We start from the raw sequence: 25,678 nt of genomic DNA on the forward strand, positions 1-25,678 counted from the left end.
TATATAGTTCTTATGTACTTAATTAGCCATTAGAGCAGTGGTTCTCAACCTGTTTATCATTGTGGACTGGGGGCTGCAGGTTGAGAACCACAGCACTCCCCTCCCCCCAAACCACCCACAGTCCCCTATGCCCAGCACCCCTGCCCAGAGTGGGGCCAAGAGTGTAGCCCGAGGTGCGGAGCCAGGCAGCTGTACCTCAAATCTTGCTGGGCAGCAGCCGGGCCCCGTTCCCCAGCACCAGGCGGGCAGCTAGGATCCGAGAAGACAGTCCTAGAGCAGCACACCACCTAAAACCTGGGCCAAACACCTAGTTCTCAGAGCATCACCTACAAACTCCTCCCGCAGACCCACTGTCCTGCTCCACTGTGGCACTCGCCAGCTCCCTGCAGGCAGGAGCGCTGGTGTAAGCTGCAAGACACTTTCTCCCCCTTAGCTAGCCCCGCCCCCTGCCAGACCAGAGCAGCACATTTTGATTATATTTTTTTGCACACAGCTGGGCCACAGCAGTGTGTTAATTGGGCCACACACTGAGAGCTGCTGCATTAGATTAAGTGTTAGTTTAGTAGAGTCTTCATACTCCTCAGCAGGCTAGGAGACCGTTCCATCCTCTGCCACCTCCACCTCCTCTGCCCAGGTCCTGGGGGCCTCCCAGAAGAGCACCTATAGAAGAAAGACTGAGACAAGGAGTTTAAATGCTGCCACACTTCATCCTTCTGTTCACCTGCTCAGCCCGGCCCCTCAAGACACCAGTGAAGCCAGAGACAGGCATTTTGAGATTACCTTGAGGATGGCACCCCAGTCACATCCCAGGATCCATCTTCCTATTCTTTCCTCAACTGCCTGTGCCCCTTCCAGTTGGCCTGGTTGCAGCTAACTCAGACCGTTGGGTGCTTGACATAATCTCTTTGGGCTACACCCTACAATGCTGGTCCAAGATATCTCCAGGGCTGTCGCCTGGTTGTCCATCCACATGTTTACGTCTCATTATGCGCTCACCCAGCAGGCCCAAGATGATGCTTGTTTTGGTAGAGCAGCATGACGCACGATCATGGACTCCAAGCCCACCTCCAGGAATACTGCTTGTGAGTCACCTAGAATGGAATCGACATGAGCAAGCACTCGAAGAAGAAAAAGCAATTACCCACCTTTCATAATTGTTGTTATTTGAGATGTGTGGCTCCTGTCCATTCTATTATCTGCTTTCCTACTCCTCTGTTGGAGTTGCCGGCAAGAAGGAACTGAGAGGGCATAGGGCTGAAAGTGCCTAATATACTGGCACATGAGAGCTAAAATCTCTGACTGTGCACATGGGTGCTCACACATCTAGCATTGATAAGCAAAGTATCTTGAAGAACAACAGTTATGAAAGGTAGACAACCATTTTTTAGTCTGTTAGGCCATTTTATATAGGAGGTGATTATTTAGCAAAGTGTGATGTGCAATTAAATTCTCAATTTAGCTGAATTAACTGCTGTTGCTTAGCATCAGATTGTGTGTTTATACGGATGTTATTAGATTATCTGTGCTTTGGAAATCTCTTTGCCCTCATATCTCATAAGAATTGTCATATGTGAGTGAGTCCCACGCAGACATGGAAAGATCTACCTAGCTTTGGCCATCTCACCTGTGTATTGCTGCAATATTGGACTTACAACTTAAGATACCTCACCTTGTGCTACAGAGTTGCTCAAGACATAGAGGATGTGTTTCCCTCTTAAAATAGAGTGTAGTTTCAGGTGACATTACCTTCTGTTAGTGTTTTATAACAACTATTACTATGGGTTGAGAGATCCTATCACTGGTACTTCGTAGTATTAAGCTTGCATAATATCCCTCAAACCTGAAACATCAACATTTCACACTGTGATTCTATCTAATATGTCAATAATAGGGAGATATGTTAAGGTGGTGGCTGTGGATGCTATGCACTTCCCCCAACCTGCTTTTATAGTTCTGGTGATGGTTTATAGATTTGATTATTGTTTTGTTTCGTAACTTGTTACAACACATTGGATGAATGACCGATATCGCAGTGTACTTGGCGTGCTGAGATTTCACTAATCATGTTGGGATTAGTATCAATGTGTAGCAGGTCACATTTTTTACGTTCATGCTAATGTTCTGTGACAACGGTCCATTTGGATATCCATATTCTTGAGGCTGTGCTGGTGATTCCAGTAGTTATAATGGGCAAGCATCCAGTAAGTGTGATGGGAAGGCCTGTTAGGAACTGGAGCTTTCTTAATAAGAATGTGTTACTATAGACCAGTAACTGCATGTTAAATTATTAGACAGATGTCCGTGTTGCATAATGCACTATCGGGAAATGATCAGATATATCCCATAACCGCCACTGGGATGATAACCTGAATAAAACAGGTTATCAACCGTTGGTAATGATTAGTTTTTGGAAATACTACCTGTAATTAAAATATAAATACAATGTTGATTTTGAAGAGTATGATTTGGTGGAAGTTCTGCTGACCGTAGGTTGTCCAGCGATCTTCCAAAATTTTTGAACTGAGCACTTTATTTAAATCCAAAAGGTATATCATCTGCTTGAGCCCCCACTGCACATCTGCTCCTATTGGAATTAACGAGAGTTAGAATTACATATCAAAGGGAAAAATAGACTCCTAAATGCACAGTACTGTAGCGAAGGAGGATTCAACAGGGGAATTTGGAACACAGGTCTAAAAAGTATGCCGTCTCATTGTTGGAAGATGATATCATAAACTGCTTCTGTGCATTCCTGGTTTTGGTTACTAGTCAGAAGTTTCTTATGTATTCAATCTTATGGAAAATGTTTTACAAAGTAAGAGTGGTAAGTTTCACAGAAAGCATGGTGCTGCTGCTGCCAGTATTTTTTTTCTGTAGAATATGGAAATTTGGGTGGATTATCTGTTCTGAGGAGGTTTCTTTTATTAAGTCTTCCCTTTTTCCCCCCCTTAGACACTGAAATGTTAACAGATGTCTTAACAAAGGTTGCAGAGCAAGTCTCTTACTTTGTTCTCAGGGAAAAGAATTACATTTCCTCAATTGAATCGCCGCCTCTAAGAGTGGGAACAACATGTTAGTTTTGCATAATTTTCAAGTATTAAATTAGAACCCTCCCCAGCAGGACACAAGTTCACGACTTCACTTTTATTCTTGAGTAATGTACAAGCATGATTGGTTACAGACTCCGTGCATACGTTATTTTAGTGAGTGAAAGCAGGAGAATTTATCTCATGTTGGGAAATATATCCGTTTTATTGGAGCAACGTCAGATATTCAGTTATAACATTTCTATAAAACAACTTAATCATATAAGCTGAGTTGTTTCAACACAAGGAAGGGCTGATTGTCATGCGATATAGAGGACCATCTTCATTATTTTGGCAAGAACAGGGACAGTTTTGTCCTGACAAGCCATTAGATGAATACCAGAGTGTGTCACATGAAAAACTACTGATCTTTAACCCAGCTATCTACTTAACCAAGCTTTGAAAATGAATAGCGAATAAGAGAAGAGCAAAGGCCAATTTACTGTCATTATAGATTACAGAATCTGTTAACAGCTTCAGCAAACTGAACTCTGGGAATTACAGGTACTATACAGTAAGTCAATCTAACAAACTATGTATTCTGGTTATGAGATCACATTTTAGAAAGTATATATCTTTGCCATTGAAACCAGCTATATTTACATCAAAATTATATTCTCTCATACTTTAATATCTTATCAAACCTTAGGACCAAAGTCACAATTGAGGAATGCTCATTTTAAATAATTGATTAACAATTATTATAAAATAATTAGATCACCAGTAGAAATTAATTAATTTGTGCCCGCTGCTGTCTTTTTTCCCCAGGAGTGATCTATGGGACACTGTTGCATGTCTAGTTAATATAAACATTTATAGTGAACTCCTAGATGTTAGGAAAACAAATACTGTAAAGATCAGTAACATTTTTTAAATGATCAGTTTTGGGAATTAATACTTACAGGAAAACAGCATTCTTTCTTTCCCTCATCGTAGAATTGCATTGTCTCCCTACAGTCTTGTTAGCGCATACTAACTGAAATGCAAATACTTTCCAACTAATTGGGCCTCATTGAATGTACATATATAGTACATAGTAATATCTATGCAGATTTTATTTATTTATTTAGTTTGCAAAACTCCTCTGTAATTATTTTCTTGATTAATATCTAAAGCATAGACTTGGAACAAAATAATCCTCTTTAAAGACTTTACATATTATTGATCATTAAAAGGTTAGTAAATGTTGCATGTTTAACAGCTTGCTTAATAATACAAAATAATTGGAGCAAAGAGAAGAAAACTGTATATTTTTTAAAATTTCTAATGATTTGAGTCAATTTTTATTAATCCTTTGACTGAACTAATTAATACTTACTTGTTCCAAATTCCAATGTTATGAACATTTAAGAGATGTTTAACATTATGCACTGTCTTCTGTGTTTAGGATTACAAACAAACGTTACCTAGTTATCCTGTTGTTTTTTTTAATGTAATATGTGGCAAGTGTATTATCTCTTCTTGCCAAAGGTGGTAGCATTGGGTACCTTTTTAGGAGAAAGAAGTAATAGACAATTTTATATTAAAAAATAAAATCCACAAAACTACTTAATGTTGTAAAAGGCTTCTGTAATATTCAGTGGTTGAAAAAATTGCCTGTGCTTCACATATAGATTGCAAGCCTTCTTAAATATTTGGGCTACACAGGTAAATAACCAAAATAACCGCTGGTTATTGACTTTCACTAGTATTCAAGTTACAGTCCATGGGCCACATCTCTTATTCAACATTAGTCCAGTCACAAACTGAAAAATGTAATGCAATTCCCAGGTCCTTTTATCTTGCAATACAAAGTAGTATGGGTTAACAGTGAAATCTATGAATTTTATATGGATAATTAGAAAGGTATGGCGGAAGTGAAGATTACTTCTTGAACTCTTTTTAAGGATTTTGTCTTAAATATTTTCAGAGCAAATATCTTGTTGGTGGCTGTAGAATGAGGTAGCCAAAGGGAGTTTCAGGGCTGGTGGGGGGGAGAAAAAATATCGATCCACTCAGTGTTTGCCAAACTTGAGTACTAACAAGTATCACTTGTGCTCTTTGACATGATCCCAAGAATATTTCTGTCAGTAGAGGAATTATGACATTGGGGAGGGGGATGATAGATTTCAGAGGGGGAATGTTGAGTTCTAAGCTTAGATTTTCACTATTGTTTTGAAATGTCATGTCAGTTTCAAATGCAAATAGTTATAGACTTAGAAAAGATGTAGAAGAGACTACCTGCCGGATCGGTGGGCAGCGATCGATCCAGCAGGGGTTGATTTATCGTGTCTAGTCTAGACATGATAGATCAACCCCCGAGCACTCTTCTGTCGACTCCTGTACTCCACCACTGCGAGAGGCGCAGGCAGAGTTGACGGGTGAGTGGCAGCAGTCGACTCGCCGCAGTGAAGACACTGCAGTGAGTAAGTCTAAGTGCATCAACTTCATCTACAAAAACAGGAGTACCTGTGGAACCTTAGAGACTCACTAATTTATTTGAGCATAAGCTTTCGTGGCCTAAAACCCACTTCAGCTATCTTATTCATGTAGCTGAAGTTGCGTAACTTAGATCGATTCCCTCACCCCCCCTCCACCCCCCCTTCCCCCCGCAGCATAGACCAGGCCTTAGTCTATTACTCTAGGAAGTGTACTTCCATCTTAGTTTCCATGCCGAGGTTCCTGTCATCCCCTTAGTGACTAGTTCTTTGTCTATCCCTTTTCAGATGTATCAGGTATTTGTTTTTTTAGTTTTATATGTTGGCATTAATGCTATTGAAACAAAGTGCCTTTTAGAAAAGATAGACTTGAGGATGACTGTAGCTGTTTTTAGTCTAAATTTTGTTTTCTTCCCTGTCACATTTATTATCTTAGCAAAACTATAAGATTTTTTTTTTTTTTTTTTTTAAGTTTTATGCTGTGATTTAGCAGCAACATACATCTCAAATAAGTAATGGTCCTCCTTTGATACCATGATCTGAAGCTGTTCTGAATTCACCTACAGTAGGTAGCATTTTGGCCAGGACAACTACCTAGGAAGACGAGATTTGGATGTATTAGCTAGTCAGCCTAATAACCCTGTACAGACTGTATTGATTTTCTAGGAGAGAGTTTATGAACTAAATAAACTTGGAGTTGGTGTCTTAATAAACTGCTTCTTTCAGTCTGTCACATTTAGTTACAGAGCTGTGCAGTTTAGGGGGAAAAAGGCTAATTTTGTTACAGATTGTTCACAGCAGGGTCTCCAAATTAGCCCTTTGTTTTGTAATGCCACCTTGCTTGGGCTCGCTTTGAGCACATTTCTCAGTTTTACCCTAATGAGTTGCAACACTGATAATGTGGCTGATGATCTTTCATTGATTTCACTATCACTTGCTTGTCTGGTAATTGATCCGTTGCTGAGCCTCTAGTTAATTATATCGGCTTTGACATGGCCCAGTCCACTGGGAATGTCAAGTCTTGCAGAATAACAGTTTTAATAAAAGAGTCTATTACTGCAGGTGCTTGCTGCTGCATGCCAGTTGATTTTGTGTGTGTGCATGTGTGTGTGCGTGCGCGCACATGCTCCCCCGCCTCCCCCCATGGAGAGGACTGCAGGACAGGAAAAAAGAAGAGTGGCGGGGGGGGGGGAGAGAGAGCACAAGAGATGCAGAGAGAAGAGAGGAGGAAGCTTGCTATTGACGGTGTCCTTAAGCCTCCCACAAATAACAGCCATTAGTGGGAAGGTCAGGAGCTGAGCAGGCAGCTTAACTGAGGCACTGAGTGCCACTTCAGAAATCAAGAGGCTAGCAAATTTTAGAGGGGGTTTAAGTGGGTAATAGCTAAGAGTAAAGGTACAGCCACTGTTGGCACAATTGACCCATAGCATCTCCCCACCCCCAACAAGAATATTTTTATTAACCACAGGTGGACGTAATATATTTTAAGACAACAGTTCTTTGGTTCTTGTTCTTGTTTATTTTTTCTCAGATATTGAATTTGCTGCTTTCGAGACTTTTTTTTTTTTTAATACTTAATGGTGGTGAACTGGAGAGAAGTTTAACAGAAAAGCTTTCAGGAGATGTAGGATCTAAAGGGAAAGGCACATTTGTGTCAACATAGTGTACATTTTCTCATCTTTTCTCATTGCACGCTAATGACACAAAGCTGCCACTGAAGCTCTCTTCTGTTTCTTTTGTTGTTTCAGAGAGTAAGGTTTATTGTTATTCTCGAGTTAAGGAAAAGGGGAGAGAGTGATACATTTGTCCTCCTAAATTTGTAGATTTTATTAGAAGATGAATGTTCCTTACAATTTAAGTTTAGAAAGGATAGCTTTTTTACCCTCACTGCTTTTATGAGATGGCATGAATTTTATTTTACATTTTTGAAGTTGTAGTGTTTATGTAGTTCACATAGTTGTGATTTTTTTTCTCCCCCTTCACGCAGAGGGTAAAGAAGGTAACAGTTTAGCAAAGATTGGCTTTATTTTAAAGCCATGTTAATTAAAAATCTGCTAGGTATCAGGATTGTTCTTTTCTTTATGTATAAAAATGTTACCTGAGTAAGTGCAGGGGAAAGATATTGAAAGAAAAATATCATTCTCTTTGCATTACTTTTTGACTGAGTGGGACTGGCTCTTTTTTTCTGCTTCATCTCTTTCTCCTTTATAGTTTGATGGTATTTTGTGTATGGTTAATCCAGGAACTTTGAAAAAAAATTCTCTGCTTTTCATCATGGGAGGTGGGGGTAGGGAATGAAGTAGACACTTCCTTTCTACATCCCACTTCTTCTCCAAAGATGCTACTTGAGACAGTTAAGTGATTAACAAGGGAAACAGGGATGTGAGAGATGAAATGTGCATGTGATTTTTTTGGTTTAATTTCAAAAGGAGTTGGATCGTGTCTCTTTTCCCCCCTCTTTGGTAAGAGTTTTATTTGGGACGGGAAGGGACTATTCCACGGTAGTTGGCTGCCTGGCATCTAATACTTAGAAAATAACCAGGCCAACTCTCACATTTTTCTTGTAAGTGAATATTGACTATATTTAAGAGTAATCGCTTAAAAAAAAAGTTACAGATTCTGTGTGGTAGGTAAGTGTCAAATATTACATGTTGTGCTTGACAGCATTGTTGAAGAAAAACAGAACAAGACAGGGAAAGGGACACAGCCTTTTTTCCTCCCAGTTCACTGTGATCACTCTGATCAGTGTGCTAGTTAGAGTGTGTGTGTGTGTGTGTGTGCGTGTGTATCTGTAGACTGACTGAGAGGGGTTAGTGCAGGATGTCATTTGGTGCCTGACAGTGGAGCAGTGCAGTTGACTCTTTGCTCTGCTATCCAATGACATCCAGTGGCTGAGAGTTTGAAGCTGATGGTTGGGTCTCCTTAGTGCTGCATGCACACCTGACAGGCAGCTGTTAAACTGAGCAAAGGCAAGCTTGGGGAATCACAATCTATGCATAAATGATAGGGGTATCTTGGCAGAAGGTGCGAAAGAAGCTCTGACCCCTTCCCCTGAACCCCTCATTTCCAAATGAAATGCACAGTGCAGCTAGCATCTTAACTACACTACACTCTTGCTACTGGCTGCCAAGAGGCTCAAAAAATCCACCTTCACTTTTCAGTCAGAAGAGGCAGAAGTGGATGTGAGAGACAGAGAGACACAGAGACACAGAGAGCGAAAGAGGGCAAGAGACTTGACTTTAAGAGACTCCTGCACTGACAACTCCATGCAGTTCGGAACAAGAACGGCAACAACCGAATCTGGTTTCATGGGGACATGGCAGAACGCTGACACTAACCTCTTATTCAGAATGTCCCAACAGGTATGTCGTTTTTTTTTTTTCATTTATATTAAAACATGGTATTTAGTGCTCTTATGCTTTTCTTTTCTTTCCACATTTTATTATTTTTTTTTAATTTATCACTGCATAGTTAGCCTCTGAACTGTCATAACTATGTCATTGGAATGTGCATGGTTACTTCATTGCTTCCCTAAGGTCTCTTTTTTGAAAAGATTTTAAAGCTTGAAGTAAAAGCAAGGCATTTGTTTTAAAGTTTCCAAACAGAGCTTTTCTTATGGTAAGACTGGTTTCTTTCTTTGTTTGCCTTGGTTTTGTTTCATTCTCTCCCCCTCATCCCTTCCCTATAAATAAAAGTATCTGCTGTCCCAGCAAAAGTCCTTTAATTCTTCCAGAGTACATAAGCCCCCAAATCAAACTGATACTAAATTTAGGGGGCCCCTCAGAGCAGCTTAATTGACTTCATGTGGCAGAAAACAGCTTTATTCAGACTTAAGGAGTGGAGAGCAGTTGTGCTGGAATTGCTGCCAGCACAGCACTGAGGGTCGTTAGAGGAGACAGTTTCAGTTGTCGGGTCTCTCTTTCACTCTCTCACACACACACACACACACACACTGTTTCTGTGGAGCTGTGCCTTGGCGTCCTCCCCAGAGTTGCTCCTTCACCGGGGGCCGCGTTTAAGGCAGCTTGGTATGCTGGTTCTGACGGGAAAGCTAAAATGTTACTGCAAGGCCAGTAATAACTGATAATTAATCACAGGAGCCAGCGTTTCTGTACCATGCACTTGGTGATACGCGCCCTGCGTGCTGTAGCTCCTCTTGCACAATTACTTGGCTCTTCTGGGTAAAAAAAGGAAAAAAAGAGAAACTTTCATCTTGGACTCTGCTCAAGCAGGGGAGGGAAGTTCAAACTGAAGCTTTTTAACAGGGTGCCTCCCTTTCCAGAGACGATTTGACTTTTTAAAAAGTAGTTTCCAGTTATGGTCCCACACTGAGTAATAGTAACTAAAGTACTTCCTTATCCAAAAGAGGAGTTATTAAATGGTGTGCTTTTTAGTAAGACTTTTATAATGCAGGAAATGAGATGAGTGAACTCCTATTTACCTAAAAAGCATTATATTGTACAAAAAGGGAGAAGGTAGTGTCATTAGGTTTTTCTTTGTATAGCTTATAGTAAGAAAATAATCATGAGTATTAGTCATAAAAGAACATTTTTGAGAAAACCAAAACGTGACAGTGGAAATAGTAATCTATAGGAGTTGTCTAGGGAAGAGCTTTTACGCAACATAGCTTAGGCAGGATGAATGTATTTGAGTAAGGTATATTTTGATATATCCTGTAGAGGGACCCTGATTACTGCTGATACAGTAAGCTGGTATAGAAATGTAATCAACATAAGATGAATAAGCAACTCTTTGTGTCCAACGTCCCATTCTTGAAAGTAAAAATTTCATCTCCTAGTGGAGATGGACATTTCATATGCACTGTGTGCCACTAAGCATATGACTGCTGCTGCACGTTATGTGGGGTATATGCATATATACTTGATGTATCACACATTAGTTTTTATTGATATTCAGCAATAGAATGTAAAGTAGTTATATAACTTATGTGTTGTATTTTTTGTTCAGTAGTGAGGTTAAATGTTTGAGGTTGTAGGCTAGGTTCTTTCCCCTTCAGCTACGAAAGAGTTAACATAACTGGATCCAGATAACGATCAATTGATAAATAGTTATTGAACCACATAGATAGTGTTAGATTGCATGTTTCATATTAGACCTATTCCAAACAGATTTAGATCTACGTAGTCTCAGGAGTGCTAGAAAATATTCAACATGAACAACACAAGAAAACAAAACTGAATGAAGGACAGTATAGAAGATGCAAAGAATTTGAGACAACTAGTTGATAGGCAAGGCAAAACTGGCACATAAATGAGGCTGTTACATTTTTGATAATGTATTAATTATGCTAATACTTGAGAAGGTTAAATGTCTTCTGTGCATTGCTGGACATGTGTATGGTCCTGTTTATATTCTTCATGGAGTGGAGGGGGAAGAAATGTAGCGTATGACTAAATGCATGACAGATGCTGCATCAGTGTGAATCCTTTCACTGGAATACACACAGTAGCTTTGTAAAGGTGGTAATGTTGAACAGATTTAAAAAAAAAAAGTCTTTACTTCACTTGTGTGTTCAAGCATTGTATTCATAATTTTGTTATAAGATATTTTTGTTGTTTGTTATCATGAACTAAAACACATTCAGTTCACACTCATTTTTCACCAAGCTTTTAGGAGGGGGTGAGTTATTAGTAATGCTTTAATCCCCCTCTTAAAAGATAACATTTTATCATCTTTCTGATTCGTTAAAGTTCTTGGATCAGCTTGTGCAGACTGTTAGCACAAACTCTGTCAAGTGCAGCTGCAAATGTGTCTCAGTGTCGATGTTCTTTTCTCTTTTTAACACTAAAATCTTGAGTATCACATCTATCTTGTTTTTCATCCATTATAAGATTACTTAATTTTTAGCATCCATCTTTTGAAAATATAGGTATTTCACCTTTCATGCCTAGGCTTTGAGATACATTTTTGTTCGCAGTACAGATTATATTTCGTTACCAGATGCACTTCACTCGCAAGAGAAAGTTTACCATAGGTTTGAATGAAATGTTTTGTGAAAGTTTTGCAGATATACATAGTAAAAGTAAAGGTGGTATTATATGTTCTAAATAAAACACTGTGCTTTGTACAATTTTTTTAACCTCTTCTCTCCCCAGTCCCCCAAACTCCCACCTTTGTAAGTCAGTCTCTAGCAGGTTCTAGTACAAAAACTAGAGCAGGACAACAAGAGTGATTTTTAAAAACACATATGCAGTTTTTCTGGGAAAGCTACATATTTGCATGCTCCAGGAATACAGAACTTTTTCTCAACAGCTACAGCAAAACCTTGTAGTAGGACACTACAAGGAAGTGTATTGTGAAAATGTCCGAGTGTTTAGATTTGATCATACAGATTTAGGTAAGAGTAGGTATAGGAGTCTTGTGTTTGCATTCCTCCTTTGATGAACGAGTTTGATTCTGTTTATGTGACAGTCTGCTCTGGCACAGGAAAATCAGACATCACATTCCAGAGCAAACTTATATTTTGTTGGGGTGGGCAAGACTGGGAAACACCACTTCTAAATTACCTACTAGAAGTTTAAAACATGGCCATTTGACTGACTTGTTCTGCCTATGCATCTTTTTTTCAGTATAAAAATATGGTTCTCTTAAAAGGATCATCCCGTTCTGTGTACAGAAGAATAGCTGATAACCTCAAAGGGCATAAATCTTAACTTTTTAAAAGTTCTTCTTTGGGTCACTTTGATCAGTGACAGGTCGAGAATGGCCAGAAACCCTTGGTTTCCCTTCCCTGCTCATCTGGTTGAGTCCAGGGCACACACTGCCCATTTTAGTCTGGCAAGAGGTTGTTAACAACAGAAAAGGAGGCCTGGTTTTGATTGATTAAAAAAAGAGCAGGCTTTTCTGATTTTCTGCTTTCATAAATGTTTTGTGCATTTGTCAGAACAAGAAATGTCATTTTTCTTCATCCAGTTACCTTAAGGGCTATAATGTTCTAAAATACTTTAAAGTCATTTCTGAAATGAGACCATAAGAGAAATGGCTATAACCCACAGTGACACAAAATGCCAGAGACATTTACCTTTGTATTAAAAAGGAAGAATGTTTAACTTGTTTCATATAAAAGGAAGAAACCTTTTCCTGAAGTTTCCTCCCCCCAAAGAGTGAAAAGGAGTATATTATTGTTATAAATGGGTCTGTGCATCGTTATATAGTAATTTAGGATTCATTCAATGATGTAACAAAATTAACAACATAATTTCATTGTGTAACTGTATCTGATTAAGAAGCAACTGTCTGACATTCTCTTACAGTTGCTTTATTTAACTTCATGCAAATATTATTAGTAGTGACATTTTTCTATTGTACATTAGATTCTCTCATTAGCATGATGTGTTAGTTATCACCAGAGAAATCACTTCAGATAGGTGAGGAGCAGACCAAGAAAACTAACCATTAAATCAATGACTTTTATTAATATAGAAGCATCTATTAAAACCAAGATATGATATAGTAGATTTTTTTCTCGCATAAAATCTTGCTTTTCCAGTGAAAGTGCTAAATAATACTTATTATTGAAGTACACATTAATATTATAGTGAAATTGTCTCCAATATGCAGTGCATATTGTGAGTTGTACTAGTGCTCCGCAATCTGACAGTTTCTCAAATTAATGTAGACATAGACACACAAACTGTTTTATCGAATTGGTATTTAAAAAGAAAAATGTGGTTATGGCTACATATGTATTGAAGGTAATCTGCTATTTGAATACTTCAGATTTGCTGGTTAAAAGGGATGTGTGCAATTTTATCACACATAAAATGCTTGACTATTTTACTTTAACCCTCAAGGATTTTTTTTTAATCTATGTATATATACAGAGATTATTAACTTGATATGACCACACACTATAAATTGCGTACATAGATTTACTGTTAACACTTTTTGGGGAGATCAGCGCTTGCTAGCACAATTGGCTGTTAACTATACTACGCTGGCTGATAAATGACAAAAACTATTGCTTACAATAGTTATTTGGTATATTTTTTTTAACCATTTTAAAGATCAGTTTACCATAATAGTTTCATCGGTGTATGAATAAGTATCTTTGTGCTGATATGAATTGCATATACTTTGTTTGTTGCATTAAAATCTCTCTCAGGTTACATTATCTTTTTCAGATATTTGTTTTAATTTTGTTATTTTTAACAATAAATTATAGTTCATCATTCTAGCATTTCATATTATATTAACAAATAAATGATGATGATGTACTCAGGAGTTTTTGTATACTCAAGAATACAGTGCGTGATATAAACTGAACTTGTGTGTATTGTACACCATCATATGCATGCATGTAGATAGGTAAACAGAATCGTGTGTGGTACACAGTTTAAAAAAAACAACAATAGTGATCTCTTTCTATTCTTGTTTTCATTATGTGCAGGCTAACTTACCTGTAGTTGAATAACTGTGGTATATTTTTTGCAAATGTGCGTGTTTTAGATGTTTTATTTGATTATATTGATTAGCTTGAAATACCATTCATCATATATTTGTTTAACCTTGTAGAATTTTTGTATACACGCAACTATACAAAACCGACATAATACGTATTTAGAAGCCTGTATGCTGTATGTATTGTGCATTACATATTTGTATATAATGTTTTCAGATTTATACTGTGGGTGTATTTTAGCAGTTACTTATTCATGCATAGATTTATGGGGTTTTGATTGATATAGTGACGGAACAGATTTGGGATAGTAAAACAGCAGAGTCTCCTACTCCTGTGTCAGGGTTAAAAGCCAAGGCAAGTCTTCCCTAACGAATTAGATGCTGATTAAAGCATCTCCAAGAAGTTGGGGCAAAAGTGAATGGGTCACAGCTGAGACAAGATTGCAAGGACTGTAGTGATAGTGAAAGCATTCACGTTTGCCAGGTCATTGTGACACAGGGTGCTGATTACAAAGGAACACTCTGTACACTGATAGAGAACTGCCGTCATAAACTACAATCAGAAACAAAAGCTTTGGAGTTTTACTCTCTTACTAGAAATACTCAGCATGTATGCTGGGTGTCACTTTCTTTTTGCAGTTGTTTTCTCACACAATAGTGTTTGTTGCTTTTGTAGAAAGGTTTTTCTTGTAGTCTAATGGCTCTTCATAGTTTAGAAAAAATTCCAAACTTGGGGCTCCAACGATAGCCAAGAGGTGGTAAATCACCTGGCCTCAAGAAAAAGGATGAAACAGACAGATGGAGAGAGGCAGAATTCCGTTGTTGTTTTCCCTTGATCTTTTTTCTTAGAAAGAGAATCACTATAGCGATGTTATGCTACAGTTCAGAAAGCTGTCATTCCAAAATCCAACATATATGTTGAAAGCTTTTTTTTTTTTTAAACCCTAGTACATTAATGGTTGAGTTTTTTAAAGGAGCTTTATTCTGTTTTTGTTCACAGTTTTTCTAAGCGGCAGGATGGGATCCTTAGCTGCACGGCATTCTTCCCAAATAACATCCAAAATAATAGCCATGCCCCAGTCTGTGGGCAGGCATCTACTGCATTATTTCTGTTCAATATCAGTTCATATACTGCGCTCATCACTGTGATATCTGATTGCCTTTTTTCCCTTGTTGACATATTTGAAGATTGTTTGTTTTCTGTATGATTTCACTTTTTTGACAGTAAAGGAAATGGTGCAAGTTGTAGTGGATGTCACATAACATTCTGCCACAGAGAGGCAGTCTCCATCAGTGGGTGGGGCATCTAGGAACTGCTTGATTCATCTTTTGCTTTGTTGCCAGCAACATACTGTTGATGCCATTCTCATTCTGTTGAAAAGCTGCTGCCTTCCCATCCTCTACCACTGTTGTCTATCCGTATATTTGTGGAAAGGGAAAAAAGGATGTCACCTGTGACTTCTAGGGCACTGGAGTTATGAAGGGAAAATGATATGATTGTCGACAAGATTCTTTGTTCATAAAAGAATGCTGAGGACAGTAAGGTTTTCTTGTCAAATGAATAATGCTAATTTAGGGAAGGCTAGATGGGAAGTGAGGAAATGCACATAGTGACTGTCATTAAAATGAAATTTACCATCATCAACCAAAGGTAAATTTAGTGTGGCATTTGAGGTGTTTCTTATTTAAATATGGTGAATTCCACAAATACCTCAGTAAAGGTAAATGCTGTGATGTGTCTATCTACTCATTTATAATTTGCCCCTTACAGTAGAATTTGAGTGGTATGGTAAATGTCTCTGGATTTTAATGACCACCACTGTGTCTGATGTTGGGGGAGGGAAAAGCTATGACCACCCCCCTCCTACCCACAACAATTTGGACCAGCTCAGTTTAATCTAAAACAATCTGCTGAGGAAGTTATTTATTAATTTAAAATTATTTTAACCATAGGCCAACAACTTTGAGAAAAAGTTTCAGAGAACAGAGTGAATTAATTGATTCTGAATATGTGTATTTCCTCTCTTAACTTTCTAGCATATTTCCTAAAGAGCACACCACCTCTGGAATGGAACACTTCTAACTTCATATAATTTAAATAAGAATGACGTATGGATGATAAATCCAACATCTGAACAGTACTAATAAGAGTAAAACGCTATCTAAAGGGCTATATCCTCACCCTCATTCAAACCTGTACTTACCATTGATGTCAGCTTAAGTCTCCATTATGCATCAAGGGCAGCGTATAGTTCAATAATAATAGAATCACCAGTACCAGCAGTTTAGTTTTCTGAGTGGGAGTTGTGACTAGGGGTCCAATCCTGTAAACCTGTGTGTTGAAACTTCCCTGAAGTTAATCTGCAGATGGCTCTTAAAGTAGGGCCCTTCTGATGTAGAAAAAGAAAAATATCTTTTTGTTCCTAGCATTTGTATGTTTTGATCTTGTCTTGTGTTCAGATATACACACCAAACAAACAAATAAAAACCTTAGAAAAGTAGATGTGTAATGCTTTCTGAAAAATCTGACACCAGGTGAGTATCTCCCAGCTCTCGTTCACTGTTAAAGAACCTAGTCAGGTTTGAGTTTTTGAGGGAACCTGGGCCTATATATGATTTTGTATATAAGCCACAGGGCGATCAGTATTACACAATATCCACTAGAAACCAGACAAAACTTGGTTGGGTCCACTCAGTTTCCCTTTGAAGTTTTGAATTTGAACCCGAAACCCTCAAAATGAGACTTTGGAATGGGTGCTGTCATGAAAGGTGATAACGTAAAATTGGAGGGGAAAAGCTAGCAGGAATGCCTGGCGACTGAAATCGTCATGTTTTGCATAGTTCTAAGAGTGATCCCCACCCAAAAAACTGGTATCTCCATTAAGTCTTCCAGATGATATCCAGTTCTGGCTTTTTTAAAAGTTCTGAGTTCTTTCTTGCTTCTGCATTAACAAGTCATAGATATGAACATCAATTTTTTTACACAAGGATTGATTTCCCTTTAGCATATTCAATACCCTGTGTGTACACACTGTGTACAGCCCTATGGACTCTGCTGCTGTTTTCTTGCTGCTTTCTCAGGGACAGCTTTTGAGATCATGTTGCTTCTGTGTAAGGAAGATGGTAAAATGTCCCTTTATGAGAGAGGACTAATTTATTTCTATCTCACCCTTTCCCTTTTTATCTGTTGCTCTCTTACATAAAATTTATACAGATCTGCTGTTTAGAAGTAATAGAAATTATACAACCTTGGTGCTAAATTACTGTGGGGAAAGAGATGAGGGAGAGGAAATGTCATTTCTAGAGGTATTTAGGTGCTAACATGCAGAGTCCAGTGTTTTGCCATGTAAGTGTGCCTGAGAGTGAAGGCATGATAAAAATGTGTGATCAGATGCCGTGGCTTATCATAGGAGGGTGCTGAAAGGCAGCTCAATTTGATCTCTACTTTGTAGAAGGAAGAATCTAGTTTTAGCAAAGTGTTGCTATTATTACTATTTAAAATTTTAAAAAAAACAACCCAGCCTATCTTTTTACGGTTAGACTGTCAAAAACATGAGCGTTCATTTTCATTGTGAAAACATTAAAAACAAGGAAGAAGATAAAATGTAATGAAAGCATTGATTAAAAAGAGATTTGTTTGGCATAACCTTGTAGGCAGCAAATAACCAACTTGGGCATCAGTGAGTTTGTTCAAAAAAATAATTTAAAATGCAAACCTGATGACGTGTGTGCCGACTGAATTCTTAATTGATAGTACACGTACTGAATGACAGCTGTTTTGAGTTGCAATAAATCTCTCTAAAAGATCAGTTTATAAGACAGACACCTTTAAAATAGTTGGAAAAGTGGAAGGCATGGGGAAAAGGTATCCTCAGAAATGGTACCTGCTGTACTTTGAATAGGAGGTGTGGGTTTTTCAGCATGATTGAGGTTTAAGTGGCTGTTTTTTCTCCAGAGAATTTATTCCAGACATTTGATAAGAACATCTGAACTAGATGTTGGTGTGTGTTGGGGACGGGGTGGGGAGGGGGAGAGGGGGATCACAAATTAATGAAGACTATACACGGAAAGAAATAATTACTTCCAGCTGGTTTTATATAATAAAACTACTATTAAAATAAGAGGCTCCAGTAGCAAGACTTTAATTATATATTTTCTTGAATTTCTAAATAAATATCATAGACTATTAAAAGCATAATACTTAAAGTTAGTCAAAGTGGCTGTTGTTGCCCTAATAAGGCATAAATAAAAAGATGTACCCACCGTTCTACCTTGCAATAAATGCCCTACAGCGGTTGACATTGCTGGAATGCCTCCTGCAGCTGGTGGCATATGACTGTCATTTGCAGGCAGGATATACAGAGAGTTTACACAATGGGGGCATTCATGGAAGTGTTCCTCATCTGCGACTCCTGCAAGCTCTCATTTTATTGACCCTGTCAGAATTTAACTGGGAGCCTTCAAATTATGTGTTGCTTTATCTAATATTAGTTTTTCTTTTAAATTAGAAATCATGTTGGGGAGGGGGTTGGGGGAATCAGGTAAGGGAAAGAAAAATAGCTTAACTCTCAGGTTTATTGTTTTATAAACCAAGGAAAGAACATGAGCTGTATGAGAGCTTGTTCATTTGTGCTGCTTTAGATTGTGAGGATTCTAATATTCTCTTCTTTTTGCGGGAATAAACGGTGCTTTATTTAGTTTTCTGTAACACTCCAAGTCTTAAAGCCCCTTTGCTTAATCACTATATGTCTTGAACGTAAGGTTACCCTTGGTGCCTAAGCAGATTATAGTTGATTCTAAATATCTGATTTATAAAACACTTTAGTCTTTGAGTACATGTTTATCAGGGTACAATGTTCTCTAAACAGAGCAGAAGCAAAGATAGTTAATCATAGAACTTTGATGTGCCCTTGTGCAAAACTCCATAAAGAAGTACCTTGACACTTAGGGGCTTTATGATGTGCCACAAATTACTCCATAACCTGGGAAGGGTAGATAACTAAACATTTTTTATATCAGATTGACTACATTTTGTGTTTAGTTGTATTATAGCAAAACCTCTCCCCAAAAAATCAGGCAAAGGAGCATCGACATCTGGGAGAGGGCCAGTTTCAGTAGCAGATTCAGGGTGTCAAAACCCAGGCTTCATGCAGGTAGGCATGCTTCAAGAATAATGCTCTCATCATAGTGAGTCGTTGTGTTCTTTTTAATAGACTCCTCCTTGTCCATCAGACCATCAGTTTTAACACTGGTGTTCAGTCCAGAAAAAGAGAGACTGAGCAAATTGATGAGATTATCATAATGAAAATAAAGTATTAGTCTGTGGATATCAGGCACTCCCTATTACTTCAGTAAAAGTCATAATTTTCATATGATTTCTAGATTTCTTACTGAATTACAACAAGGTATCGTCCGTCTGTTTGTTTGCAGATGGTGATGGTGCCCATCACTACAATATTTGATTTTATTTCATTTATATAATTTTTTAATAAAAATAAACCCAGAAAATGTATAAGTGAAGAGTTGTTTAGCAGCACAATAAATACCGTCTTTGTATTAAGAAATTTCTGTGATTGTATAGTTGACTTTCTGTCTCATGACATGTGGACATTCCTATTTCAGTGATCTGTCTACTCTTCCTCCCTCCTCAACCCCAGTCCACCAATGCCCAAGACACATTAAATAATTTTTAACACTCTTCCAGTAAAAAGAAGCTGTATAGAATAAAACTAACCATTTTGCAGAATTTCATAAATACATCATAGTCTTCTTTGCAAAGTGTCTGTTTTCATCATAGGAGTAAACAGCAAGGTTAAAAGAGAACTGGAAACACTGTTAGATTAATTCTCTTGCAAATAAGCCTTCCCCTTCCTCCCCAATAACTCTCTGAGAAGGGTATTTTTAAAAAGTGTGTATACCCTTCTTTAGGTTTTTTAAATTTCGGCAAAAAGAGCTGTGATATAGAAATAATACTTGGCAGATGTAAGATAAAACAGCAGCAGCTTAGAAATGTTAACAAATGTAAGACTTCTTAGTCAAAGAGTGTGAATTTACACTGCAAGCAAAATGAAATCCTCCAAACTTCTGTTACAGAGGAATCATGTCATTGTTTTTACAGGAATTTGAGGAATTAAAATTCAAATGAAACTGCTACTTTTGTTTTTCAGCAGAAATGTCTTTCTTTTAAAGGAGCTAGTCCCATTAGTTCCTCCTTAGCTTAATCACTGAAGGAGACAAGTAAAAGGTCAGACTTGCAATATGACAAGAGCACTGTAAATAAAGACAACAATAAAAAGTGGTTTGTGAACTTCCTACTCCATCAAACTACCTGACAGTCTAGTTAAAGGAATATCTTTTTACTAAGCTCTCTCCTCTCTTAGGGAGGAGAATAGTCAAACATTCATTTCACTAGCCATGCTCCCGTTCAAATCAAAGGAAGTACTCTGGGAGGAGAATTGGTCTAAAGGCCCAGTTCTACAGTCCTTATTCAGACAGGATGCCTACTGAAGTCATTCTGGCTGCTGGTACCTTATGGCAGATACTCCTACCTAGTAAAGGTGTAGCAGAAGTATCCAGCAAAAGGAAAAAGACCTATAAAAGTGTCTTTTTTTCCCCCTTTTGCTTTTGAGGTATCTTGTTCATCTTTGAATAATGGAATATTTGCATAATCATCACCTTTAAAATCCGAGTTTTAAAAAAATTTAGTTATGTGAAAGAACAAGAGAAACTTGGTATCATAATTTGATTTTGTAATGTTTGCTGGGCTTTTTTTAAATTTATCTGACTGACTCCCCGCTGAATTTTTTCACTTTGGAAGAAACTTGATTCATATATAAATACATATATATGTACATTTATATATTAGTCATGTACTTGAGTAATGAAACATATTTTAAAATCCAGTGAAAGTAAATATTTTGTTTAAGTGCTAAAATAGATTTGAACAATGGGGCCTGAAAAATAAAAACTACAGGCAGCATTTATGCATCTTTTATGTGAAACTTCCTTCGACATGAAACACATACTTTTCCATATCCTCGTTTTGCTTTGTTCCAATGCCTGAAAATACAAAAGTCAGATATATAAATGTACCCGCAATTCATTATGGGTGCAATATTGTACCTGCAAATTTAGAAGCCATTAAAAAAAATCTCTATATGGGAATAAACAGTATACTCCTTTGATTGTTATCAGTTTTAATAAGCAAATACATTTTTTAATTGGACTGTGAGCGCATGCACACGTTTTAAATAATTTAAACAAATGAAATGATGGGAATAGTATGGAATTGCAAAATCAGGATCTGTTCCTAATTGTTCTCCTCTACTGCCCCCTACCTCTTCCAAAGTTCAGGTGTGTTCAGATGTGGCGTTTTGATTCTATGCAATCTCTAACATATGCATTTTTCTACATCCACCAACTGTGAAAAGAAAACCAAGTAAATGTTACATTAGGGAAGTAGGAGAGGAGAGGTGGGTTCAGATAGCAGCTGGAGCCTGATATGTGTTTTCTCTTCTGTGGCACCATTTTGTTGTTGATGTGGGAATGTAGCGAAACAGTGGCTGCAGCTGTTTCGCTAAATAAGGCTCCACAAAACTTCCAGCTGTGAACGTATGATTCATCCTTCCCTGCACAAAAAATGTTTCCTTATATCCCGTTATGTCCCATATTTGATTTTTATCACACAACTGTTACCTGACTAAATCTCACCCACATGCTCTTTATCCATCCGGTAAACCGTTTTTTCTCCTTTCAATTAGGCTCACAATACTCCCGCATCCTCTATGCAGAAATTCCACATTAAAATAATACTGCATCCTCATAAATAATTTTTTAACGAATCAAGTACATGAATAATGTATCTTATTAACCAGCCTAACATAGATTCTGTACAAATCTACAGAAAATCCAACTAGTCCATTCATGACCTGTTTATCTTCAATTTAATTGTGTAATCCCCAAACTGGTATTTCTTTCATTCAGAGTGATCTGAACTTTTGGATATTCACATCATAAAAATGAGTAAATAAAATAAAATTAACCGTAATACATTTTCTTTGGTATTCGTAATAGTAATCATTACAAGTATCTATTGGAAAGAATTTCTCCCCATCAGAGCTTGACATACTTTTTTAAAAAAGGTTTAAGAATTCAAGACATGAATATAATTCTATAATATAATATAATATAGTTCTTTTATCCCTTTCCTGTTTAGATCTGGATTAAGGGTGCCACCATTGATGATATCACTAACATCTGCATCTGTAAAAGCAGCAGAGAATCCTGTGGCACCTTATAGACTAACAGGCGTTTTGGAGCGTGAGCTTTCGTGGGTGAATACCCACTTCGTCAGACGCAGGTATTCACCCACGAAAGCTCACGCTCCAAAACGTCTGTTAGTCTATAAGGTGCCACAGGATTCTCTGCTGCTTTTACAGATCCAGACTAACACGGCTACCCTTCTGATATCTGCATCAGTGTAAGTAGTTCAGGGAATGTATTTAACATCCTGTTCACACAATGGTGGCTGCAACCATTTTTAATACTGACTTTTTTTTGTAGAGCTTTAATCCTGGTGGCTGAATTGTGCTATACATACCTTCTTTAGTTAGATGGCTCTAATAAAGCTCTCAGAAACATGATCCCTGCCCGTCTTAGTTGGGAAAGTGAGGCTGCTGGCTGGCTCCATTTTATTCACAGTATTCTTAAAGCTTTCGATGTTAGAGATGTTTTTGAGTGTTTGAACAAAACACAGAAACCCAAACGTGAGACAGTCACTGGCTTGCTGGATGGCCATACACAAGTCATTTCATCTCATTGCCTCCATTTTTTCACATGGTAATTAATTTGGCTATTAAAGAGCTAAGTTTTCTTCTTATTGGCTTTTGCAAGTTAATGCTTTTAATTCCAATGCATACTTAAAAATGTTGTGTTTGAAACTGAAAAGTTAACTTTTAGATGATTAAGTTGCTGTATATATAGTGTGGGAATGCCATTATTTCCATAACAATTGTGATGTCACAGTTGTCCATGTAGAGGATTGTGGTTTCATTGAATGAAGAAGAGATGTGCCATGTGAGAGAGGGGTTTCCAATAGTAAGTTGCAGAGCAAATATTTATATTTCTCTCTCTCAAAAAAAAAACAACAAAACATTTAGGTTGTGCAGAATTAGGTTTCTGATGTTGTCTATTGTGTTAAAGGGGCGTGTAAAGAACTAGTCTGCTCATAATTGAAATTCTCCAGGCAAATCAGATATCAGCATTTTTCAACAGAACAGGTAATTAATTACTTTGTATTTTAAATTGAAGGTCATTGTGTTATTGAGTTCTGTGGGAACAAAACGAAAATTTTTTTGTTAAAATGATGGGTAAACTGGGGCCTAGGTACTCTTAGGTGATATCTGGGGTATCATTGAGTTGAACCACTGGTTAGTGTCAAATTCCAATCAGAATGCAGATATCTGTAGTATAAACGTACCAAGGTGTTGGTTTATTTCCAAACTATAAAGAAGAGTTTAACTGGAGAAAAGACCAGAGATTAACAGTTTGTTTTACAGTTAACTCAGGTATTTTCAAATCAAGTGACTGGTGCTGCTTGAAACGAAGCATCTGTAAAGTGTGTCAGTATAACGTTGGTATGCCATGTACAAGAAGTTCAATGTCAACACAGCTGTGACTTACCACTTTTAGAAACCTCTCAGCTAGGAATTAGATAAAATACCTTTAATTTGGGCAAGGGGTTGGGGGAGAGAGCAGGGAGGGGAATACCATCTTAGATGCTATTAATTTTCACAAAATAACATTTGTGTGCTTTGCCTCGCCAGATAGTCTACAGCGCTTTTTCCTCATTTCACATGCCAAGCTGTTTTTACATTATCATTTCCTTCTTGGCTATGTTTATCTTTTCTGAAAATGGTGAAATGTAAGCTATTCCAGACTGGGTGGGTGGCACACATTTGCACAGTACCTTTTAAAACACAGAGCGAGCATTTTATTTGGGTTCTGCAAACCACTGAGAGAACTCGATGCAGCTGCTCTCATTGCATCAAAGTGATGCATGTAAAAATCTCACTTTCTATTCTAAATAAGCCTGTTGAGTCAGATATTTCCGACCTGACATATTTTGCAAAGGAGGAACAGTGGCACTGGGCATATACATTAATCCTTAGTGTTCCACCAAACCACTTCACTTTTTTATGAGCTTGTAAGAGTGCTCATCCTTAGCAAAATATCAAGTTAAAACATGTGATTTTCAAATTACTTACTTGTCTTTAATCCAAAGGCAACTTTTAATTTGCTCTTTTACTGTAGGCAGTTGGTAAAGCAGTAGTTGAGCAGTGAGTAGTTCTTCTGACCCATTATTGCTGTCACCTCTACTTCTCATTCCCGATTAGATCCAATAGTGGAACAAGGGTTGTGCGTTTAAAATCTGAAGTTGATGATTCAGTGGTCAGGCAGATGGTGCATGCATTAACCCTACACTGGCCAGAACTAAGCTGAAAAAAGTTGAGATTTCCTTTTAAGTGTGTGTAAAGTGCAACTTGTTAACAATCAAGTATCAGAGGGGTAGCCGTGTTAGTCTGGATCTGTAAAAGCAGCAGAGAATCCTGTGACACCTTATAGACTAACAGACGTTTTGGAGCGTGAGCTTTCGTGGGTGAATACCCACTTCATCAGACGCAGGTAGTGGAAATTTCCAGGGGCAGGTATATATATGCTAGCAAGCAAGCTAGAGATATAACCTCGTTATCTCTAGCTTGCTTGCTAGCATATATTTACCTGCCCCGAAATTTCCACTACCTGCGTCTGATGAAGTGGGTATTCACCCATGATAGCTCACGCTCCAAAACGTCTGTTAGTCTATAAGGTGCCACAGGATTCTCTGCTGCTTTTGTTAACAATCGTATATCTTCCCTCATTTTTACCCTATTGATGGCCTCAATAATAAACAGCAAAGGTGGACAGGTAAGGGTAAAGAGCACACATCACATGATACCCGTTTCTTTTGTGTAATGAAAATATTGAACCAAGATACGTGATATTGTTGTGTGGGTTGCATTTCGCGCGATCTAGGGCCTTACCCTGCAAGGCACAGAGTGCCCTCCACCGATTGCACTTAGCACTTCACAGGACCGTGCCTCTCAAGTTTAGTGAATTAAAACCATGTTATGTTTGAGGATCAAGTGACCCTTCAGTTTCCAGTCCCTGTGACAGTTAATAACCCTTCCCTTAACTATGCAGTGAATATCACAGATGGAGCTTGACAGACCAGTCAGCATCTCAAAGGTCACCACAAAGCTATTAGTTAGATCACAGTGCCCTTTGTTTTCCAGTGATGAGTCTGCTACTGTAGCTGTTAACTGGATAAATTTAAAATAAGTTACTTTCTGAGTATGTGAAGATTAAAACACCCCCCACCCCTCCACACACACCCTAAAACCAGTCTTTCAAAACAAGCACTACTAATTCTGGGTCTTTTTAAGTATGTTGCAAAGGTGTTTGAATGTTCAGCAATCCGCTGGTACAACTATGATAGATGATTGCTTGTCCATTCCGTGCAGCTTTGTTTCAGTACAAAGATATAACCAGGGGAAAATGATTTGAATTCTACCTTTTTTTTTTTTATTGCTGTTAGAAGTGGGGTTATTTATTTATTTCATTTTTGTAAGCTGCTTTCAACTACTAGGAAACATGAGCATTCCAAATGCTTCTCAGCTCAAAGTTCTATCCCCTGTTCCTGTTGTATAACTTAAA

General features: G+C 37.8%; 2 protein-coding genes across 2 annotated transcripts in view; one reads left to right on the plus strand and one right to left on the minus strand.

Annotated features, from left to right (window-relative positions):
* CNTLN (centlein) overlaps positions 1-25,678 on the minus strand; it is a 617,317-nt gene that overhangs the window by 491,215 nt on the left and 100,424 nt on the right. The window lies entirely within an intron of this gene.
* BNC2 (basonuclin zinc finger protein 2) overlaps positions 8,668-25,678 on the plus strand; it is a 308,867-nt gene continuing 291,856 nt past the window's right edge. The window contains exon 1 of the mRNA XM_032801784.2: positions 8,668-8,865. Within this exon, the coding sequence (XP_032657675.1) occupies positions 8,770-8,865 (96 nt within the window). The 5' untranslated portion in view covers positions 8,668-8,769. The remainder of the gene's footprint in view (positions 8,866-25,678) is intronic.

This window comes from Chelonoidis abingdonii, chromosome 6, assembly GCF_003597395.2.
Source record: "Chelonoidis abingdonii isolate Lonesome George chromosome 6, CheloAbing_2.0, whole genome shotgun sequence".
NCBI lineage: Eukaryota > Metazoa > Chordata > Testudines > Testudinidae > Chelonoidis > Chelonoidis abingdonii.